Source organism: Trematosphaeria pertusa (assembly GCF_010094035.1).
Source record: "Trematosphaeria pertusa strain CBS 122368 unplaced genomic scaffold BU26scaffold_15, whole genome shotgun sequence".
Classification (NCBI taxonomy): domain Eukaryota; kingdom Fungi; phylum Ascomycota; class Dothideomycetes; order Pleosporales; family Trematosphaeriaceae; genus Trematosphaeria; species Trematosphaeria pertusa.
In genome coordinates this window covers 754072-775507 of record NW_022987226.1, presented here as the reverse complement: position 1 = coordinate 775507, position 21436 = coordinate 754072, and the positions used below count along the sequence as shown (strand labels likewise).

At 55.3% G+C, this 21436-nt stretch overlaps 7 protein-coding genes across 7 annotated transcripts; 2 read left to right on the top strand and 5 right to left on the bottom strand.

Moving 5' to 3' along the window:
* Positions 1-3501: 3501 nt before the first annotated feature.
* On the bottom strand, positions 3502-4811 carry BU26DRAFT_97492 (uncharacterized protein). The gene has a single exon (XM_033836564.1). The coding sequence runs from the start codon at positions 4395-4397 to the stop codon at positions 3801-3803; it is 597 nt and encodes a 198-aa protein (XP_033679294.1). The 5' UTR covers positions 4398-4811; the 3' UTR covers positions 3502-3800.
* Positions 4812-11117: 6306 nt separating this feature from the next.
* Positions 11118-11693, bottom strand: BU26DRAFT_522957 (uncharacterized protein). The gene has a single exon (XM_033829917.1). The coding sequence runs from the start codon at positions 11674-11676 to the stop codon at positions 11143-11145; it is 534 nt and encodes a 177-aa protein (XP_033679293.1). The 5' UTR covers positions 11677-11693; the 3' UTR covers positions 11118-11142.
* Positions 11694-11868: 175 nt separating this feature from the next.
* On the bottom strand, positions 11869-13393 carry BU26DRAFT_608732 (homoserine dehydrogenase-like protein). Its single transcript, XM_033835874.1, has 2 exons — positions 13220-13393; positions 11869-13159 (listed from the first exon to the last, which is right to left on the bottom strand). Exons 1-2 carry the CDS (start codon positions 13254-13256, stop codon positions 12081-12083), a joined length of 1116 nt encoding a protein of 371 aa, XP_033679292.1. The 5' UTR covers positions 13257-13393; the 3' UTR covers positions 11869-12080.
* Positions 13394-13488: 95 nt separating this feature from the next.
* BU26DRAFT_522955 (uncharacterized protein) lies at positions 13489-14636 on the top strand. The gene has a single exon (XM_033829916.1). It carries the CDS (start codon positions 13554-13556, stop codon positions 14562-14564), a length of 1011 nt encoding a protein of 336 aa, XP_033679291.1. The 5' UTR covers positions 13489-13553; the 3' UTR covers positions 14565-14636.
* Positions 14637-14870: 234 nt separating this feature from the next.
* BU26DRAFT_608730 (uncharacterized protein) lies at positions 14871-15749 on the bottom strand (the record flags this gene model as incomplete). Its single annotated transcript, XM_033835873.1, has 2 exons — positions 14871-15284; positions 15360-15749. The coding sequence occupies 2 exons, from the start codon at positions 15747-15749 to the stop codon at positions 14874-14876; spliced, it is 801 nt and encodes a 266-aa protein (XP_033679290.1).
* Positions 15750-15891: 142 nt separating this feature from the next.
* BU26DRAFT_569275 (uncharacterized protein) lies at positions 15892-17394 on the bottom strand (the record flags this gene model as incomplete). The annotated part of the gene is made up of 2 exons (XM_033833867.1): positions 15892-16897; positions 16946-17394. The coding sequence occupies 2 exons, from the start codon at positions 17392-17394 to the stop codon at positions 15892-15894; spliced, it is 1455 nt and encodes a 484-aa protein (XP_033679289.1).
* A 1584-nt stretch (positions 17395-18978) lies between these two features.
* On the top strand, positions 18979-21190 carry BU26DRAFT_542966 (glycoside hydrolase family 78 protein; the record flags this gene model as incomplete). The annotated part of the gene is made up of 5 exons (XM_033831676.1): positions 18979-19531; positions 19579-19794; positions 19844-20043; positions 20092-20238; positions 20288-21190. 5 exons carry the CDS (start codon positions 18979-18981, stop codon positions 21188-21190), a joined length of 2019 nt encoding a protein of 672 aa, XP_033679288.1.
* Between the last annotated feature and the right edge of the window lie 246 nt (positions 21191-21436).

Genomic DNA, 21436 nt, shown 5'->3' with positions numbered 1-21436 from the left:
CGATGTGAATGCTTCCGATGCGGACGGAAATACAGCCCTGCATGAAGCTGTGCAGAATCTGCTGGATGTCAACATCATCAAGCATCTTGTCCGAAGGGAGGACCTTAATATACATACGGCGAAGATCGAACTCACGATGGAATATTTGCTAGAGGACATGCACATCATGACAACAGCAGATTTAAGAGCATACCCTCTAATCGTTAGAGAGATGGCAACATTATGCTGGAAGCGCGCACACACGGACGGAGACGTGTCTCTCAGGTGGTTCACTGAGTGGATTCCCTACAGATCTTGCATAGTAGAGGATTCTGTGCCGGCATGGAACTCTCAATTCTTGATTCAATGGCTAGACGAGGGGTTCGACGGCTCGATCGCTGACGAAGACGGTGTCACCTTACTCCATGTAGCCGCCAAAATCGGGAACGAGGTTCTCGCAAAAAAATCCATGGACTATGGGATAAGTGCGAACGCTGTCACCAAGTCGGGGCAAACGCCACTCCATATCGCCGCAAAATTCGACAGCGAATCCGTCATTTTTGTGCTTTTCAAATACTCAACTGATCTCGACGTTAAAACGGCGGATGGCATAGGATCGACAGCGCTTCATTATGCGGCGGAAGCGGGCAACGAAAGCGTCTGTCGTTCACTCATCGACAAAGGAGCTGATGCGAAGGCAGTGAATGGGCTTGGCTGGACTACGCTCTTATCGGCCGCGTATGGCGGCAACGCGTCCATTGTTAGGCTACTCCTCGAAATTGGCATCGATCCTAACCAGCTCAACAAGCGCGGTGGAAGCCCGCTTCTGTGTGCTATATGGGATGATAGATGCGTTATGGCACGCCTACCCTTAGACCATGGGGCGTTGGTGGACATTGGGCGCCTACCAGACGTAACACCGTTACACACAGCGGCAAATCGGGGGCATTTCGGAGCCGTCAAACTACTACTTGAATACGGCGCCAAGCCAGACCCAGTCTCGGCTTTGTACGGAACACCTCTGGACCGCGCTGCCGAACGAATGAATGGACCCATCATGAGCCTACTCATTTCCAACGGCGCAGATCCGACAAGGGCAGGGCCCTATGGTCGAACTCCGCTAGACTGGGCGTTGCGCTCTGAGTCGGTGTCACAGATGATATCTCTCCAGTTCACCGAATCTTATAAGCCGACGCCAAAGGTTCGTATGCTCACCCGTCTCCGGAAGAGGATCGAAGCCGTGGTTACTGAGCTGCTGAATGGGAATTTGAACTACTTTACTTACCGGGAACTTGGACGCGTACTGCTATTTCTAGGAAACCAGCAGGATGCACTGTCTGCGTACGAGAAGGAAGTCTCCTGGGACGAATGGCGGGAAAAGCCAATCCATGGCGGGGCTAAATGTTCATTGTGCTCCGTTGAAGTCGAGGGACTTGCTTTCGTGTGCATGGAATGTCCATTGAGCTATCTATGCCAGTCATGCTTTGTCAAGCATCCCGCTGACAAGAGGACTTGCAACGAGATGCTACTTTGGTATTGGCTACCGAGACATCCACGAACTTCTCCTCTCAGAGGCCTCGATTCCAACCCGATTGACATTAACGATTGGCCTACGGAACCGGATCTTAAGATGGAAGAAGACCCCGAGATGCATCCCACGCAAAAGATCCCCTGGTGTTCTGCCAACCACGTTTTCCTCGGGGTGCCTGGTCGTGCCTGGATGGAAAGCGAGGGCGCTTCTGCGATGGACGATGAGGCGTTTGAGGCATGGCTGCGAGGTTTAAGAGAAAGGTACGCTCGAGAGGATGAGTTGGGCGGGACGGAAGACGCGGACGAAGTGAAAGCGCCGGAGTAAGTCAGGGGATTCAAGGGACCACCCAGCATGTCTTGGACGATGGGGGAAAGGCTCAAAACGGCACTACTGTAGTTTAACTGTTTCCGCATGTAGAATATCATACTTCTATGCTGCTTCTATTCCTCGCAAACCTGCGCAGGCCCCCCGGCCACCCTCCGTGAAAAGGACATTACTACGTTTCTCTCTCTCTCTAAGAGCCCTTTTAATATTATATACAAACGGCCTCGTGCTCCAAACTCTTTCCACCACGCTCAGCGTCCTACGCCCAGGCGTATAAACAATCCATAACCTACTCGCGCTCAACAAAACCCTTACTCCTCCTAGACTCCCGCCATTCTGCCGGCGTTAGCATATTATAAAACGCACCTGTCCCCGTCTATCCACCCGCCCTCGCCGCCACCAATTAACTATACAAACCCACCCATAACCACAACTAGCACGCACATCACATCGCGTCAAATCAACTCAAGTCAAACTACCCGTTTCCATTTCCATTTCCATTTCCATTAGAGCACTCAGTCAGCCAGTCAGCCAGTCAGACACCCACTCACTCACGGCGCGGAATTCTCCAGATACAACGACGTGTGTAACAGCCACCCTGGAGGCCGTCGCGGGTGCGTGCAATGGGCACGTATTTAATGCGCTGAGCCAATCTCGCTAGCCTGTACGGCGAGTTTTGAAAGCTGGAGAATGCTACACCGTGAGGGTTAGTTTAGTAAGGAGTAGGGAGTAAGTGGTAAGGGGTAAGGGGGAAGGAGTTTAGGCTGGGCTTATTGTTAGAAGGACTCGCTCCGGTTGCATTGCGTTGCGCTTTGGGATGGGTGCTACATAATCAGTACTGTGGATGCTGAGGGAAGGGAGGAGGGAAGGGTTCTGGCAAGTGCACCTGTGTGTGTGGACGCAGTCATAGAATTTTAAAATGGACAATTCGGCCAATCACACTGTGTCCTATGTAGATGGGCGTTTGAGGTCCTAAGCATGTCAGGGCGTCGAAATGTTTTGAGTTCTAGTCTGACCAGGGGACCGAACGATGTCCGCAGTCAGTTCGCGAGCTATCTACCGTGTATAGGATGGCGTCACTGAGGTGAGGTGAAGAAGAGAAATTGTTCGGCATGCGCTTTTGGTTGGCGACTGTGAGAACGAACTCCATTAACTCTAATCCGAAGCTACTGATGAGGACTTGCGCACAGATAGTTGTGCTTGTGCTGATATGAGTATCGTATCGTAGCGACAGGGGAACAAAACATGCAGCGCTACAGTAGAATGCGCAGCGCACAGGACACGAGCGCGAGAGGATGGGATGGGCGAGTTTCCTGGTCGCCTTAAACCCATGAGCCAGCGCGCCGTAGCGTCGCAGCCCAACGCGCATGTATCCGTGCGCGTCTGTGCGAATATCCCAGAACACCCCGAAAAAGGCCGTCACAAGGTAAAAAAGTCGCTAGCAGAAAAAAAGCGGCTAAACCTTCATAGTCGGGGGGAAAGAAAAGTAAGAAGGTCGCCCTTGCTTTTATTCCCAGTTTCCCAGTCTTTTCGGTAACGCCGAGGCCCAGGATATCGTGATGATAGGACAGCCGCCCCCGGTATATGAGTGGCCCTGCTGACATGCTTGGAAGAATGCAAGTTGAGTTGGGGTATCTGGAAGAAGATATGGAAAGCGTACTAAAGTTGTATGTGTGTTAAAAACAGGTGAGAAGCGAAGAGTGGAGATCGTCGGACTGGAGTTAATGTTGACGTTGGGTTGAGGCAAGATGGGATGAATCGATGACGGCTGGCGGCTGGTGTCGGCCCGATTGGTGTAATCATGTCATGTGGGTCGCGGACGCGTTCCCACCGTGAGGCGCCAAAAATGGTCTGGTCTAGACCGGCGTGTTGAGCCGTCCACGTCCCCGCGTGAACATTATTTGGACCGGTAGTGGAGGCCAGGTGGCTGTGAGGAGCGAGAGCTTGCGCGGCAACTTCGAGGGAGTCACTTGAAGATGCTCAGCGAGAGCCTCTTGGACTTTCGGCGCATCTTCTTGAACATGCCGGGCTTGTCCGTCTGGGACGACGTAGACGATTGTCTTAGACTGTCTTGGCCGACGCTGGAGGTGTCGCTGGGGCTTGTGGCCAAGTTCGCGGCGTCTTCGTCGTCCGCCTCAGGGAGAGGCGCTGGGAACGGCGCTGGAAGAGGGGCTTCCTTTGTCGGAACTCTGAAGTATGCGTCCACCCTTGCGTTCATTGCGCGGTTCTTCTCTTGTGCCATCATGGTGATGCTGGTGTTGCTGTCGCTTCGGGAGAGGCTGCCTCGACGCTGCTCGCGGCGCGTGGTCGTCAGGGTGAGGGAGGGCGTGCGCGCGAGTCCCCCCACGGCCGGAGAGCGATCGTTGCCGACGAGTCGGTATTCGGATGTTGAGAGATTCCAGCCTGAGCAGTAGGGGCAAAAGTCGCACTTGATCTCCCATCCTGAGAGGCCCAGCTTGCCTCCGCAGTTAGCCAGGTTGGTGGAAGGGGTGCATGGCTTGACTAGATGGTACCAGCGGTGCCGGCAGGGCAGCAAGGATACGTTCAGCTCGGCGACACACATGCTGGTGGTAAGGCGTTCAGGTAATGCCAGGGAAGTTCGAGATATGTGCGCGTCGGGGGATGCTGCCTTCGGGCAGGCTTTTGGAAACCGGAGGCGACGTTTTGGGAGGGGTTCTGGTCTCAGAAGACGGAGCGATGTTGGGTATAATATCACGGGTTCGAGCTGGTTGATGACGATGGCTTTGTATGACAGCCACTATGTCGTGTAGGAAGGAAACTGGCGATGAGTTTTCGGCGCGAGCAAGCTTGAGAGTTGGTGCAAATGGCGGTGTCGCGAAGCGTGTGGGGAATGTGTTTTGTACGAGTGGCGTGTAGGTGGGTTGATATGATGGCGATAGTGGCTGTGGTACGCCGGCGTCGTGTGCCAAGGACTTGGATGCTGATAGGCCGGGGCTGGAGAGCGGACGATGCCCCTTGCTAGGCTCCTTCCCCAGGAGCACAACGGGAGATAAATGCAGCGGGTGACGGAGCTGATACGTGTGTTGCAGAGAAGGAGACTGCGCAAGACGGAAGTTGCGGAAGACAAAGGCTGATGACTGGTGATGATGCGCTTGGAGTCTTGGTGAGGGTTGGCAGCTAGCAGCTTACCAAGGCAGCAGAACGATGACGAGGCAACAACGCTGGAATGCTAAAGACAAACGGCGATGACTGCGCGGACAACAGCAGGAGAATAGGAGCTGCAGGCGGAGGTGAGGTCAGCCTTATTCGGCGTGCAGCTGGCGGAGGGCGTGAGACGAAGCAAACCCGTGCCGGCGGCGGCAGCGCTCCCTTTATGACATGGGCGCCGCTGGGCAGCGGAGGCTGGGGCGGCGTGCGCATGGGAGGGCATGCTAGCGGGGGTGAAGATTGGGAGGTTCAGTCGTCCAAGGCCAGGAGCGAGCGCGTGTTTCCTCATGGGGCTTGGGACATTCACCCAGCAGCGTCGCTGGTCGCGGCGGCGGGACGAGGACCACGCGGAAAAGGAGCGCTAGCGAGGCGCGAAGGAAGCTGGTGACGGCCCCTGAGCAGATCCGACCCATGCCGCTGGGACGCGCGCTGCATCCTGGCGAGCCCGCCGCCGACGCCGCAGCCCGCAGACATCCCTCTGATTCCCTCTCACCGCACCGCACCGCACACCTGTCCTGAGCGGGCCCTGCTGCGAGCCCGCCCCGCTGCACTGCTATCGCGAGGTGGCCTCTTTGCCCCGGGCGTGGGCACCCCATTGGCCGCGCGCCGCCGATATCAGGCGCCCGGGTGCTTTTTACGGCGGCCCCCTGTGGAACAATCAAACGTTTGCCGACGCAGCAAACACGGCGCTCTGACGCTTCTCGAAGGCAGCGGCTCAGCGCCGGGGCCAGGTCAATTCTGCCAAAAGAGCATGAGCAGGGGTCGACGGGGATTGGCGACCACGCCCGACAGACAAGAAAGAGTCAAGACGCTGGTGGGCAGGAGGCCCGTCTTGGTCAGGAAGAGGGGGAGACGGCCCAAGAGATTCCAAGACGCGCCGTCGCTTTCTATCCGCCAACCTTGCTACTGTGTATGTGGCTAGCAAGGGCCGGCCCTTCCTGCCTGGGGATGGGTGTGCGCACACAGGAATCGCCGCGACTTTTCTTTTTCGCAGAGTGCAGGTGTAAACGTGGGCAATACGGAGCAAATGGCGCAGACTTCAGCCGTCGGTAGCGAGCACAAGCAGCTGCGAGTTCCGGGAGATGAGGGCGGCGGGTGAATGTCGCTGATCGCACACCGGCTGGGAATAGCCGGGCCGGACGCTGTTGCGATATGAGGTCACTGCCGTTTTGGCCTCGAGGCAGGCGCGAGGCAGGCGCAGGGCAGGAGCGACGCACTTGTCTCCCACTGACCCTCGGACCGCTCCAGCGCTATCCACTATCCTCCTCCTGAGCACCACGCCGCTCGCCTTGCAGCCCAACAGACGCACGGGGAAGAAGCAACACGCCGGGGTACGGCAGTTATCTGATCTCACCGTGACACGGACGTCGACAATGGCATGCTCGCTGGCATTATCTCTGCGCACGTTTTGCTGCCGCGTCGCTGAGAGGCGCGCTTGTCCCTCTGCGGCGGAATATGCATCGCTCCGGTAAGACATTCTGCCTCCACTCTATCACATCGCATCATAGATGCATGCAGGCCCTGTCTGCAGCAGCCAACAGTGCCGATAAACGCTGTGCATCGAGATGGGCTCTTTTTCGACCTCCATGGCCGTTGTATCCCCGAAAGTCGGCGCCAGCTGTCATCTACACGGACACGCCATCCAGCCATATCACTCACCCGACAAACTTCACATGAAGAACGGCGCCGACACACCTGGGCCCACAAAAAGAAGGACTGGAGGACTGATGCTCGTGCAACCTAGCAACGCGTGGGAGGACCAAAACACCCTGGTCGGCCCGAACACAGCCTCAACGCCACCATGCAGCCTATCCATGCCTCCGCCCTAATTCGAGTTCCGCTCCTCTCGGTGCGCTTGGCCCTTCCTTGGCTCTCTTGGCTTAAGCTTGCGACCCCGCTCGCCAGATCAACACCACTCGTCTGGCACTCCCAGCGTCACGAGGCCTCATGCCGAAACTAAATGGGAATTCCAAGCGCCGGTCTTTGACGGTGAGCGGACAGGCAGCGACTACCTCAGACAAGCTGCATGCCAAGAAGCCGCCGAGCGGAAGGTCAACTTGGGACCTATCGCCTGGAGAGATTGCCGAGCCGGTGTGACGACCAAGGACGGACAAGACAGTAGTTGTCCCATCCTCGTGGTTCCGACACCCTGCTTTCATCTATCTCGAAGGTCGATCCTGGTTCCTGAAGTCCCAAGACACGCCGCATTGGAGCCAGCAATTCTCTCTCTACCCCGCCGTCTCCGCGAGACGGCCTTGTTCTCGGAGGACCGTCCCCAGAGTTTCAAAGCCGGGTCAGAGATCGTCAGGCTGCTTTGAAACACAGTGGCCTAACGAGTCACAAAGCGAGTGACAGCCAGAGCCCTCAACTGCTGATAAGACGTGGAAGGCCGCCCATGATGCTTGCTCTGTCTCAGTATTATGTAAGAGCTGGAGCAACTCAAACTTCTTAAGAGATATGGATCCTATTTCAGGCATCAGGGCTATACATTCGGGCTAACGAACACCGACGTATCGCCGACCTCAGCCAACCATGTCCACAACTCAGCTTGCATATTGGAGCATTTGGCGTAATCAAATCCGAAAGAGATACGGAGAGAACGATCTCCTGTGCTAAGCAACATGGCAGAGAGGCCCAGCCCAAAAAAAGGTCTAAAGTCAGGCCATACTTGCAGCAGTCTTCGCGGCCTTATTGTCTCTCCTAGGCTCAGCAATCAATGTACGCGAACGCCCACCTGTGCCAGAGACCAACACTCAATGCAGCTCTGGTATCAGCCACTGGTCGATGGGATGGATATCAACCATTACCATGCTCGTACGGGAACAGTTTCGGCTTCCTCTCGGCACTCCTACCCCCCTTCGCTATCCCATCATCAGAACACTACAGACAGGGTACGTTAGCTAACCCACGGTCCCATCCTAGTCTTAGCCTGCGGCCCCGCTCCGTCTCTTTCTGAGCTAGATCCCGGAGCTTGAGAAGGCTTGGCCGTCCCTTGGCGCCTTAGGCCCTCCTGAGGGGGTAAGAAGTTCACTGGACGTGTGCGGGCAAGCCGCCGAATATCCAGACTACCGGTGTTTCGATCATAGTCCTGCGTCTACAGTCCATCACGAAACCGCTCCAACTAGCGATCCTCTTCCGCACTTGCCGATACACTAGTGTTAGACTCCGCTCGCACGCCTTTAGCTACACTTGGCAATACCTTCCCCTGCACGTTTCACACATACGCTCCAGTCCATACTGCCTCGAGCTATTTCTTTTGCGCTATCAGGGTGGATGGGCCATCTATGGCTCTACACAAAAGGCCGGGCAGCACAGGGAGTGCACAAAGAGCTCCCTCCCAATAATCAGTATCATTTCTAGTTGCCCGCCAGGACGTCCCGACGAGCGCGCCGCCGAGTTACACGACAGCTCTCCCTCAGATCCAGACCCATACCAAACGCAAACTCGCAGCAGCTTGCCTGTGCCGTCCACGTGGCTCAATCAGTGCTGTTGTCACCGCGCGGTGACAGCATTTCGCGCTCATAGAGCGGTATATTTCGGATACATTGTACTACCATGGGGTATCGGCAGTCCATTCAACTACCTATTCGTATACCCGCAATCATCAATAATTGACTTTACGTAAGTATATACGCTGGTCTGTTGCGTTGCACAAGGCGTTCCCTGCCTGGTCATCCGCGAGCGAAACCTAGGAGAAGTCACAAGATCTTTTGACAACTAGGGCTGCTGGATTGCGGTATCGGTAGCGACCGGATCAGAAAAAAGAACTAGGGCACACTACTAGCACACCTAATACTCAGCGAAGAGAGTACCCCGACCTGGCTTCCTGCAATAAGCCTCTTCCCACCCAAAAGCACTATCTCTAGTGGTCACCGAAGGTAATCCGAAGCGTGTAAAGTAGATGTAGATGATGTACGCAAGCATCTCGGAGAATCTCTATATTCAGTCGCCCACTGCTGTCTTGGAGAGTGTGGTGGGAGATAGCCAACAACCGTCGCTCCTCCTTCGTTAACCCCTTCATCATCAACCATCCAACCCCAACCTCACCTATTCACATCTCCAACACCCCTCACAAAGCCCCAACCTACACTTCATCTTATCCCTCATCTCCTTAACCTGTGCCTTACACTTCGTGCACACATACATGCTCCCCTTGATCAAGGCGCCCACGCCCACTATACTCGCCCCCGTTATAGCAGTGATGCCGGTCCAGTCCAACGGGCTGAAGGCTGTCACGGCAGAGCCGGCCAGCATGGTGGCCTCTCCGATGCGGTGGCCGGCGTGGAGGGCGCGGTCGGTGGTGCTGCGTTTGCTGGAGGCGCTGGAGTAGCTAGATAATGCGCCGGAGTAGCGGCTGTTTGGGGGTTGGTGAGTGGAGATTGAATGGCAGGGGTAGGGGCTGAGGAAGAAGGTATGTACCTGGACGAGGACTTTGTGTCCCAGTCCATGGTTGACGTGTTGGCGCTAAGATGTCTAGAAGACGTGAAGGCAGCTTGCGCGTGTAGATCGAGAGCCGTGTCTGCCGTTAGGAGGAAGTGCAGACGAGGTAGTCCGGGAGGGAGCCAGTAAGAGCCAGCCGATGCCCTTCAGCTACAGGTAAAGATGGATGCCAACTTCGTGATGCAAAGAATCTTTCAAAGCGCAAAGTCGGAGTGAAATCAGGATCAAGCTAGCCTGCTCCCCGCGCCGTGCCCGCTCTTCAACATGCTCTTATACCGATCTCTCGAACGCGGCTCAAAATGAAGGACTCTTGCTGCGTCCCGCAGGAAACGCCTCGCCGCAAGAATCTCCTCATACCATTGGTCCATGTCCATGAGGCCGCCTGTATGAGAACTATCCGACGATGAAAAACCAGACTCTCGTCAGGCCATGCGTCTTCATGGCTGCCTTGAGCAGGCGAGCGGATTGCCATTGCCAAATCGTGATCCTGCCACCACCTGCAGCCGACAAGATCGTGAGTCGAGTGAGTGAGGCGGTAAGGTAAGGCGGAATATTTATCGGCCACGAGCGGGCGAAATATTTCTCTTCTTTGCTGCTTATTGGGTCAGCCTGGGTTTTGGAGTGGTTTTGTGGAGTGGCGAGCCAGTCCTGCGCCGCGAGAAGCGAGGGCGTGTGGCGAGTATCGTATCTCGGCATTGGGGCGTAGCTGCGTAGCGAGAAATATGTTCGTAGACGAATGCAATACGTGGTCCTCATCCAACTTCGCGGGTTGGCGAAGAGGGAGTATGTGGTGCTTTGCTCAGGCTTCGGCGGCTTCGGCATGTCCAACGGGGGCTCAGCCGAGCACCTGTGAAGTGAATCGCCACTGTGAACAATCGGCCCCAGTCATGGTGAGCGAGGCGGCATCGGTGGTGGCAGTCAAGCCTCCTTTGGAGTTGGTTTCCTGATCTGGGGCGAGTATCAGGAGACTGGATGGTCACGTGCGGAGTCCTCCATGTGTACCTAGGTAGATGTAGGTAGCGACGGCGAGAGATGGGTTGCAGAGGAGGCTTTCCAGCCGCCATAAATGAAAGCCTACCTACAACCTACCGGTATAGTACAGTCTTCAGAACACTCTCTCTAAATCGCATACCACGACCCAACTCTAGCACCCTCCCCCATCCCCTCCCCCTTCCTCACACCCCTCCTACCTACCGCCCATAATCGTCTTCTCAACCCACCCACCCCCTCCTCGCCGCAACAGCGCTCCTACTAATCCCACCTCGGGACACACCACAGAGAAAACATGGCACCCCCCAGGCCAAACACGCACCTCGCACTTTCCCCCACCCTGCCACATCCTCCCCGCAAACGCAACCGCCTCATTCCTATAGCTCTCACAGCTGCCCACATCTACATACGCAGCCGGCAAGCCTGACAGATCCTCCGCCGAGCCGGGCGACGCGTATGGACTAACGTCCTCGCTGTCGTACTACCCCGTCTCGCCGCCGAGATACCAGCCCCAGAAACTCTGCGCACTCTTCGCATCCGAGATGCCCAGGTCGAAGAACTGCCTTGCGGACGGATGCCGCTAGAGACTGAGACGGAGATCTAGCATCGGCGAGTACAGCAGCATGCCTTTCACGCCTCTATCCTCCCCCTCCCCTTTCCTTTCCCCTCTCGTCTCCCCTCATCCCGCGCCCTCAGCACCAAACCCGCCGCTAGCACCGCGCCCCCGCTCCCCGCCACGACGCATACCTTCTCCCCATCAATGCCAAACTCCTCCGGTCTCTCGCGCAGCGCGCGAAGCACAGTCTGGCAGTCCGCCAGCCCAGCTGGAAAGCGATGCTCGGGCGCGAGCCGGTACTCAACCCGCTCACGGCTACGACGTCGAATGCCACGACCCAGGCTAGCACCTCGCTCATGCCGAGGAAGCGGGTCCCGGCGACGGTACCAGCGCCGTGGATGTGTAGGATGGCGAGGCGGGGCGGGTCGTTTAGCGCGGCGTCGTTGCGGGTGAAGAGCGAGATGGTGGTGCTGTGGGGGGTGTCAGGGGGTTGGATGCTGGTTGAGGTGTGGTGGGTGGGGCGGTTTCCTGTTACTGTGGCGGCGGAGGTTTGGTCGCGCAGCGAGGGGAGGGAGGATAGGGTTAGGGTGTTGCTTGGTTGGAGGTGCTGGAGTTGAGATTGTATGGCGGGGTGGTAGGGGGGCCGGGGGTGGAGGTTGCCTTTCTCGTCGAGAGTGGGGTCGGTCATTAGGGTATGGAGGGGAGGGGAGGGGAGGGGAGGGGATAGGAGAGTAGTGAGGCTTGAGAGCTGAAGCTCATGGTAAAGACAGTATAGCTTGGAGGTGGCCTCTTAAATTTTCAAAGGTTCATCGAGCTCGCTCCACGTTATAGTGAGCACTGATGGTTCATGTAACGTCATCTTATCCTTGTTAGGAAATATCTCGCACTATACGTCGGAACGAATGTTGAAGGAAGGTCCGATGGACGGAACGACTCGGAATCGTCGGTAAGACATCGGAATGAGAGTATTTTATCTATCCCTAGCCCCATTTCAGCTGCACAGCAATCAAGTAGCAAACTCTCCAGGATATACATGAATAACGTAGAACGCGTTCCACTTTTCACCTACGCTCTATCCGCGCATTGGCATTCTCAATGCAAAAGCTGGAGGACCTTGACAAGATCGCCCGTGACACCCATTGCCGTCACTTCGCCGCCGGCTCCCGCACCCTGGATAATCAGAGGGTTATCGCCGTAGCGCTTGGTGTAGAAGGCGATGATGTTGTCGCTGCCCTTCAGCGCTGCGATTGGGTGACTCTTGTCGAACTTCTCCAACCCGACTTTAACTTCACCCTTCGGTACATCCACGCTGCCGACGAAGCGCACGACTTTGCCTTCTTTCTCAGCATCTGCCTTAAGCTGGTCCATCTGACCGTCAAACTCTGGTAGCCGAGCCAAGAATTCGTCGCCAGATGAGCACGACTCAAGCTCCTTGGGGATAAGCGATTGAACGGGGAATGACGTCGGCGATTCGACTTTCAGCCCAGCAAGGCGAGCCAGAATGGTGAGCTTCCGTGCGACATCGAGGCCATTCAGATCATCGCGCGGATCAGGCTCGGTGTAGCCCTTCTCTTTCGCGGTCTTCACCTCGGCTGAGAACTTGCCGCCGCCTCCGTTGACTGGCTGGAAGGAGTTGAACAGGAAGCTCATCGTGCCGCTGAACACGCCTTCGATCTTGCGGACCTCGTCTCCCGTCTCTACAAGCTCCTTCAGCGTCGAGATGACTGGTAGTCCGGCGCCAACGGACGACTCATGGAAGACATATCCCCCCACTCCAGTCCCATTCGCCGCTGCAGCGAAAATCTCCTGCCATAGCTGGGAGCTTGACGAGAAGGCCTTCTTGTTTGGAGTGACGATGGAGATGCCTTTCTTCAAGAACAGTGGGTATGACTCGGCGATCTCTTGGTTTGAAGTGTTGTCCACCAGTACGACTTTTCCGGGCGCCTTAACGAGGTACTCGGCGAGCTGCGGTATGGGGAGAGGGGCCGTCGTAGATGATTGAAGTTCGGATTCCCAGTTGCTCAAGGATTTGTAGTCGGCGTGGTAGAGGGCTTTCTGACTTGTGCTGAGCCATATGAGAGAAAGGTACGTTGGCGCGGAGGGAGAGCATGAGAGGTTCTGTGCGAGGTGGGCGAGTTGGGAGAGGAAGCATTTGCCAACGCCTCCAGCACCTGAAACATACGTCAGTATCAGCCATCAACCAACACTTGGATGGATGCAAGGGGAGCTACCGATGACTGCAATGAAGACCTGCCGAGGGGGAGACATAGCGGACGATTCTGGGGTCAATTGCTGAAACAAAGGCGGAAGTCGAAGGTTTTAAAGCTTTCCCAGGTTGAGTCAGTGAGCAGCGGCTCCGCAAAGTGACACTGCAAGTGCTGAGGAAGCAATTGCTTCTTCGCTCGTGGGATGACGAAACGCAATTCACCCCGCACGTGCCCCGCCAATAGCTTAGCTCGGAGCTCCGACATCGCCCGCCGGAGATCTACGCTATCCACACCATCATCACCGTGACTCGAGATCTACAACCCCCAACCAACCCCTGGCGCCTGATTACAGGACATCATGACATCGAAAGACGCGCACCTATACGGCCAGCGCCCTGCTTCCCGCTCCAAAGCAAAAGAAATCTCGTCCTCGAGCACCCTCGCCTTCTCCTCCACGCTCTCTGGCCTCATCAAAGCCTCCGCGTCCGACTCAAATAAGCCTGCCGCGGGCCGCGCTCGATCGACCAAGGAAGATATCTTCAAGACACATAACAAAAATGTGCAGAAGCGCGCGTTAAAGGATCTAGAGGATTCGGATTTCACGCAGAAACACCGAGGGCGAACCGCCGACGAGAAAGCCGAAGATGAGGCAAACTGGAAGCGCGCGAAGCGGCGCATGGAGGAAAAGGCACGGCTATACAATGCGCTCAAGCGCGGCGATGTCGAGGACTTAGACGACAAGTATGGTGTCGATTTCGACCGCAAGTGGGCCGAGAAGCGCGAGAAAGGGGACCCAGAGTCTGATGGGTCGTCCTCAGAGTCAGACGAATCAGAAGAGGAGCTGATAGAGTACGTCGACGAGTTTGGCAGGACGAGAAAAGGCACGCGAGCGCAGGTCGCGCGAGAAGAGCGCAAAAAGCGGACACTCGCCGCCGACGAACCGGACCGCTTCACCGCGCGCCCCAGCATGCCCGATCAAGTCATCTACGGCGACACGGTCCAAACCAACGCCTTCAACCCCGACGAAACCATCGCACAACAAATGGCCGACCTCGCGGCGAAGCGCGACAAGGAACTTACGCCACCGCCAGATGAACATTTCGATGGGCGCGCAGAGGTACGACAACGAGGCACGGGCTTCATGCACTTCTCCAAGGATGAGGAGGAGCGGAAGCAGCAGATGGCAAATCTCGAGAAGGAGAGACAGGAGACGGAGAAGGCGAGGGTGGCTCGGAAAGAGCAGATCGAGGCGAGGAAGAAGATGATTGCGGAGAAGAAGAAGGCGATTCAGGAGAAGAGGAGTAAGGGGCAGGCGGAGAGGTTTTTGAATGATCTTGGTGCAGAGCTATTTGGCGGGAAGGAGTCATAGAGGAAGTAGGTTTACGACTAGATTCAGCAGGTAGATGATACCCGGCAGTCTTAATTGAGATACTGCTACCCCTACCCTAACGCTTCCCTGTTCCATCGGACTTCCGGATCACAGTTGGATAGTGTTCGTTTATGAATCTATCACTGGCCCGGAGGGCGCCTTGAACCCACTCCCTCGGGCCGCCTCAAAACCAGGAGCATCATACACCAGCGCCATTTCCAAGTTTGCCTCACAATCGGACGGCCCCAGATCGCCAGTATTTAATCGCAACCCCGTCCTAATAACAGTCTATCTTCCGCCTCATACTCGTCAATATCTTCCTTCATGATCTCTCGGCGCTACGAACGCACACCGGTCCGTTCCCCTTGACCCTCCACCGCCCTTCCTCTCCCTGATCTCCTTGCCGTCGACCACAACCTGAAAGAGTGGGTCGTCGTCGTCCTCCCAAAGCTTATTCCCGTAGATCGCTTCGCCCAAGCTCCTATGCACCTCCCGTGCCTCTTTCCTCCTATACGGATTACAATCCAGAAACAGCGGAGAATTGATTTGGAGGAAGCCACGGGGCGAGAGACTCTCGAGCGGGAAACTCCCTTCTAGCGGATGCTTGGTGTATGCAGCTCGTGCGCCCCAAGTAGCGTGCCATCTGCCGTTGGCTTGGATAGTGGCCTTGGTGACGGCTTCCCATTCTATGGAATCGGGGAACTTGTTGAAGAAGCCGGCCTTGGGGCGGTTGTTAGTACGTACGGGTCTGGGAGTCAGTTTTTTTTTGGAGTAGGGCATGCCCGGGTAACGTACGATGACTAGTGGTCCCTCGCGCCATATCATTAGATCCATTTGAGGATTCATGACCCCGCCTTCTCCCCGGTTGGAAAGGCGCGTGAACTTGAAGGACTTGACTGCGGTGTTCAAGAGGGCCTCGAGGGCGCCGGGCAGCTTGGACTCGAGGTTGTGGAGGAGGGTGGCGATGGCGTCGCATAGGCAGAGGTTCTTGGTGGGGACCGAGGAGTTGTTCGCTTCGCTGTTGAGGATATGTGGGTGGTTGAGAGGTGCGGTTGAGGGAAAGGATGGGTGGTCGATGTATTGGAGTGGCAGCATTGTTGTAGCCTGCACAGGAGGTGGTTTCGTAGAGGTTCGGGAATGCGGTGGGCCGTTATTGGAGGAATGGAGGAAAGCGGGGGAAGGCATGTCTGTTTCAAGTGCCTAGGGTGAGGCAGGCGGTTAGAAGGTGGACGGAAGACGCTTTTACCTTCACGAGCCTTGTGCTTGCAAAGTAAAGTCCAAGTGGTCGAGCAGCTGGCTACCATTCAGCGTGGTAGAGACAGCGCCACTACTCCTCCTGCTCTCTCACCTCCCCACCGCTCCCCTCCCTATCCGTCCTCCGTCTCATCCTCACCCTCATCACCTTCCCATCCACAACCAACTCACTCCGATCCCCCGCCCCCTCATCATAATCCCACACCCTCCACTCCAGCAGCCTCCTCGCCAGACTCCTCCCAATCCAAACCGCAAACTTCGCATCCTCCGGATCTATATCGCTCTCCTTCTCCACCACCTCGAAAGAATCCCAATCGAGCCCTTTTTTGGTGACCCGGGAGGCAGCCGTCCAAGGACTGGCATACGTTTCCGTCCACTTCCCCGTAAAGTCGATAACGGATTTCACGTAGTAACCCCATATATACTTGAAGCCCTGTGAGCGGAAGGAGCCCACGAGGACTTCGTTGCCCGCGCGACGGATTACGATGGAGGGCTGGTAGTGCGTTGCGTGCGTACGACGCCACAGCTCGAATATCTTATTCCGCGGATCGAGAAAGGCTTCTAGGACCTCGGGACCGGCTTCGAATAGTGTGGTAGCTACGGCGTCGCAGAGCCGCGGGAGCACGTACTCGAAGATAGGGATGGACTCCGTGTCTGCGAGTTGCGGGAGGTTGATGATGTGCATGTGGCGGGCTGGGTAGGATGGAGGGAGAGAAGGGTGGGCTTTGAGGAAGAGGGCCTGCATGATGTCGTCGTGGAGATCGCTGCCGGTGGGGTTCATGCAGTTCGCGTCTGTGAGCTCGGCGACTAGGTCGTAGTGCTTTTCTTGGGCACGGAGGGGATGTGCTTCTTGTTCTTGTTTGACGGGTGGGTGGTCCTCGCCTTCGTTGTAGGTAGAAGTTGTAGATGTGACGCTAGAGCTTCCTCGACCGAACGTCGCGCGGAGATTTGCAAGGCTTTGGCTAATATCGTATGTGCCCGTTCTAATCGTGTAAGATGGAGTGAGGTGAGGCCGCCGATAGGTACTCGAGCGCTTGAAGGTGCCATACGCGGACTTGAACGTCGCGACTGATTGTTTCCTGCATTCAGTTAGCAAGACTCCAGGTTATATGGCTATGGCCGCTCACAAGTCGGTATAAACACTATTGTCAAACTCGTCGTTATCAGCATCCCACACGCTCCGTGCTGGGGGTGCATCTTTGGTCGTGGATCCTGACGGACTGAGCGCGTTTTTCTTAGTCGGAGTCCCCATTGGACTTAGCAGGTTCTTCTTGCTCAGAGGCGGTGTACGCAGGCTACTGCGCACAGACTTTATTGGACTTCCTCTAAGTGTCTTAGTAGGAAACTTCCGCAAATCAGAGTATATTTGTTCGTCGAATTCGCCCTCGTCGGGATCCCACATGCCGTGCGCCGCGCTCGGCGGTTTCGATCGGCTCAGTTCGAGAGTGAATTGCTGGAAAGAAGCTGTAGACATTTTCATTGGGCAATCCGTTGGTGTTCCTGGTGTAGCGGCTTGTGAGGCCTCTGTGGGACTCGAAGTTGGCGTCTTTGAGAAGAAGTCGTGAAAGGCCTGCATGCTGACTTGTGGCGGTTATATGGTTGAGGCATATTGCGCGAACGGAGGTTGAATAACGTTTCGGAAGGTGAGGTAGCTAAATCTCGGCGCGTAGTCTGTGCTTAGATTGTGCTCTAAAACCGAGCGGTCACATAGTCTTTAAATATCACTGTTACTAGTACTGTCCCCCCTAGCAACTTACGTTCAACGTTGTAGTAGCAACATACGGTGTGGAGTCGAAATTTCAGTCAGCAAAAATAAGTGTTTGTTCCAAAATTTACCAGACCATCAAAGTCGATGTTACGAAATCAGGTTCTTTGCATTTCGACAGCGTCCCTGATGGGCGGCTTCTCGGAAGCCCTGCAAACCGCTAACAAGAAACTCAGTCCTCGAGCTAACAACACGTCAGTAAAAACAAGTAGCGAGTCCGCGGAGAACACGCCAACGAAATGCCGCCGCCTTCCTCGATACCAGACGTGGGCTTGTGCAGTGTGTAAAACTCAGCCATAGCTTCCAGATTCTTCGGCACTTCCCTACCCTAGGATCGGTGAACCTTCAACAGCTCCGTCACGAAATCCTTCAGATTTACGCTAGACCGTTCATGCTCCTGGGTATAAGCAGCCCTCCAGAGTGGCTGCTACAAACTGGTAGACTATGATCCCATCTTCAGGAGAAGAGTGCTGTATGCTGTGGATACCGTGAAAAACAAGAATTGGATCTCGAAAGTTGTGCAGGCGGGTCTAGTCATTAATGAGTGGATTCGCCGGCGACGTATTTTCCGCAATATAGAAACAGTGTTCTTGTAGGCACAGGAGCCTTCGACGCAGTTGTTCCAGAATCCGTCCACCCTGCGAGCGCTGCAGATAACGTGCTATACCGGGATTCATAGCAAGGGTTGCTCCAGCAGTTCAGCAGTCTCCAGTACTTGTTGGGCTGGAGATCAGTATGTAACCCACCCAGTTATCCGCTCGAACATGCGCGGAGCCTGTCAGCTGCCTTGATATTACCTAGGTACTCACGATTGCCTGAAATGCGCTTTTAACACTACTAAAGATGGTAACTCTGTATAAGAGAAGAAGACAAATCATGCTATCTCGAGTTGGTGTCCGGACGGAGAGCATATCCCGGGAAGTGGAGAAGACCGCGGCAGGGGTGGGTAGTGCACTAGCGCTAAATAGCCTAGTCTCAAATCCGTTTTGAGGTTGTCCCGAGGTCTCCACTAGTTCCACCTAGACCTGCGGACGAGTCATCTCTGCTCCCTCGCACATTTCTAGATCACGGATCAACCGTCCAGGAGCCGGCTCAACGTCGGAGACTTTCCCTGCAGCTCCAGAAATGGACAAATAGCTAGCCAATCAAAGCATGTGCCTGGATTGATCTTCCCCGCAAACTTTTCCCCGCAGCCACCTACGCCGCCGCAATCCAGGATGAAGTCATGAGTTCGGGGTGATGTTGCCCGAAGGCGAGAAACGTTCTGGAGCGGCAAGTGGGGATGGTAGATGATTATCTTGCTCGTTCCTTTCTGCCTCGGCCAGTCCTGGTTCGAGTCGGAGCTTTAAAAGAGATGGATATGACCAGAGATGAGCGGTAGCCATTGTCATCAATATGAAGCTGTTTCATCTATTCCCCGTCCTGGCTCTCTTTCCCTTTTCCTTGGCGATACCGTATGAGGAGTACATCCTCGCGCCTAGGACAAGAACACTATACCCAGATTCCGTCCACAGCTCCAATGGATCAGTGAGCAACCCGGATAGCCTCACGGCATCATCCGGTAGCTCCGTCTTCCAAGATGACTCTGCTACAGCCTACGACTTCGGCAAGAACATTGCCGGCCTTGTCACCTTGACGATCGGGTCTGTCTCGGACGGCAACCAGTACATCGGCGTAACATTCTCGGAAAGCTCTCTATGGGTATCCAACCGATCTTGTGATGCAACTGCAGATGCAGGAAAGGATGAAACTTTATGGTTCAAAGTCACAGGCCCAGGGACTTACACCGCACCGCGGGAGAAAGAGCGAGGAGGCTTTCGATATATGACCTTGGTGCATAACGGCACTGGAAGCGTTGAAGTCACTTCTGCAGAGATCCACTACACTCCTATGCCTCACTGGGAGGACGATTCTCTGGCAAACTACACAGGATACTTCCACTGCGACGGTACGTGTTGAGCATGCGGAAAAATACTCACCGCTTACATCGGGCAGACGAGCTGCTGAATCGCATCTGGTACGCCGGTGCGTATACCAACCAGATGTGCACGATTGATCCGCACTACGGCAATGCCTTGGTACATTTACGCGAAATCAACTCTTCCGTCTCGGATGCAATCAACGTAACGTGGTGGAGCAACTATACCATCACAAACGGCTCATCCGCTTTGGTTGATGGAGCGAAGCGAGACAGGATCGTCTGGGCTGGAGGTCAGCAGATACCTTCAAGTTCCAACTGCGACTTACTGATCTGGGTCAGATATGTCCATTGCCGTTCCAGGTGTTGTGGCCTCGACGAACGATGTGATCACGATTCAGAACTCTTTGAACTCGCTGTTCGACGTCCAAAATGCAACAACCGGCCAGCTTCCATATGCTGGCCGGCCATTCCCATCGATTCTTTCATTCACTTACCACCTTTACACCTTGATCGGAGTATCAGATCTTTACCTGTACACTGTAAGTTTGGGAATTGGGAGAAGTAGCACAAGTACTGATCAGTCGAAGGGAGACATCGAATACCTTTCGTCACTCTGGGATAAGTGGAAGCTTGGATTGAGCTTTTCGTTAAGTTTCATCGACGACAGCGGCCTGATGAACGTAACCTCGCCCAACGACTGGTTGCGATTCGGAATGGGAGGGCATAACATCGAGGTAAGAGTTTTCTTCTTAATCACAAATAATAGGCTCACACAGTGCGAAGGCGAATTCGATCCTCTATTATACCATAAACCAAGGCATCATGCTCGCCGAAGCGCTCAACGACACAGAATCTACCGTCTCATGGCAGACTACAGCTGAAAGGATCAAGATCGCCGCGAACCAGTTGTTATGGGATGAGACTGCTGGGATGTACATCGACAACGAGACTACAACGCTCATGCCCCAAGACGGTAACTCTTGGGCTGTGGTCGCCAATCTCACTATGAACTCCTCGCAAATCGACCGCATCAGTGCCAATCTCGCTGAGCGCTGGACCCCTTACGGCGCACCAGCTCTCGAGGCTGCCGACGCTATCTCGCCGTTTATCTCAGGCTTCGAACTCCAAGCACACTTCATCGCGGAGAACGCGACTGCCGCTCTCGAGTTGATGAGATTAGAATGGGGCTTCATGCTCGACGACCCGCGCATGACCAACTCGACCTTCATCGAAGGCTATTCTACGACTGGCGAGCTGCACTATGCGCCGTATCTCAACGATGCTCGGATATCGCACGCCCACGGATGGGCTACGGGTCCTACTTCTTCGCTCACGTTCTACGTTGCGGGTATCCAGCTCCTCAGCGCTGGTGGGAAAACTTGGCGTATTGCTCCTTCGCTGGGCGACCTCAAGTTCACAGACGCAGGTTTCAGCACTAGTGTGGGCTTCTTCTCTGCGAAGACGCAAGTCAGTGATGGGGGCGTGCAGATCGATTTCCAGGCCCCTGAAGATACTACCGGTGAGGTCAGGATGCCATCGATGGGATGCACGGGACAGATTTTGATGCAGGAAGCGAGTGGGAGGTGTGAGGATATTACCATAGATGTCACTGAAGCGGATGCGGGGCCGATCACCGTTGCTGGGGTAGCAGGCGGCCAGTGGAAGGCCACCTTCTCGTGTGATTAGGTTTTCTAGCCAGCCAATTATGCGGAACTCGCACTCAGAGCATCCGCGCCTTTCACACACGGGGCCGGGTATTAACGACGGAAGAGAGTCAGGTTCAACATCCCTAACAGCGTTGTGTTCTCGGTCTAGGGAGCGATTCAGCTTAGTGTAACGGCACGGAAGTTCGCTCAACTTCCGATCCGACGCTTCTCGCGCCCTTCCGATCAGGCACCAAGATTCTTCCATCTCCAATTGGATGGCGTGGAT

What these genes read in the sequence shown, in the direction of transcription:
- BU26DRAFT_522957 (XM_033829917.1), bottom strand. Translation starts at nt 11,676, where the DNA reads ATGACCGACCCCACTCTCGACGAGAAAGGCAACCTCCACCCCCGGCCC.
- BU26DRAFT_522955 (XM_033829916.1), top strand. Translation starts at nt 13,554, where the DNA reads ATGACATCGAAAGACGCGCACCTATACGGCCAGCGCCCTGCTTCCCGC.
- BU26DRAFT_608732 (XM_033835874.1), bottom strand. Translation starts at nt 13,256, where the DNA reads ATGTCTCCCCCTCGGCAGGTCTTCATTGCAGTCATCG. An exon ending in GGTCTTCATTGCAGTCATCG is followed by an intron (nt 13,160 to 13,219) that starts GTAGCTCCCCTT and finishes CGTATGTTTCAG; the next exon opens with GTGCTGGAGGCGTTGGCAAA.
- BU26DRAFT_97492 (XM_033836564.1), bottom strand. Translation starts at nt 4,397, where the DNA reads ATGTGTGTCGCCGAGCTGAACGTATCCTTGCTGCCCTGCCGGCACCGC.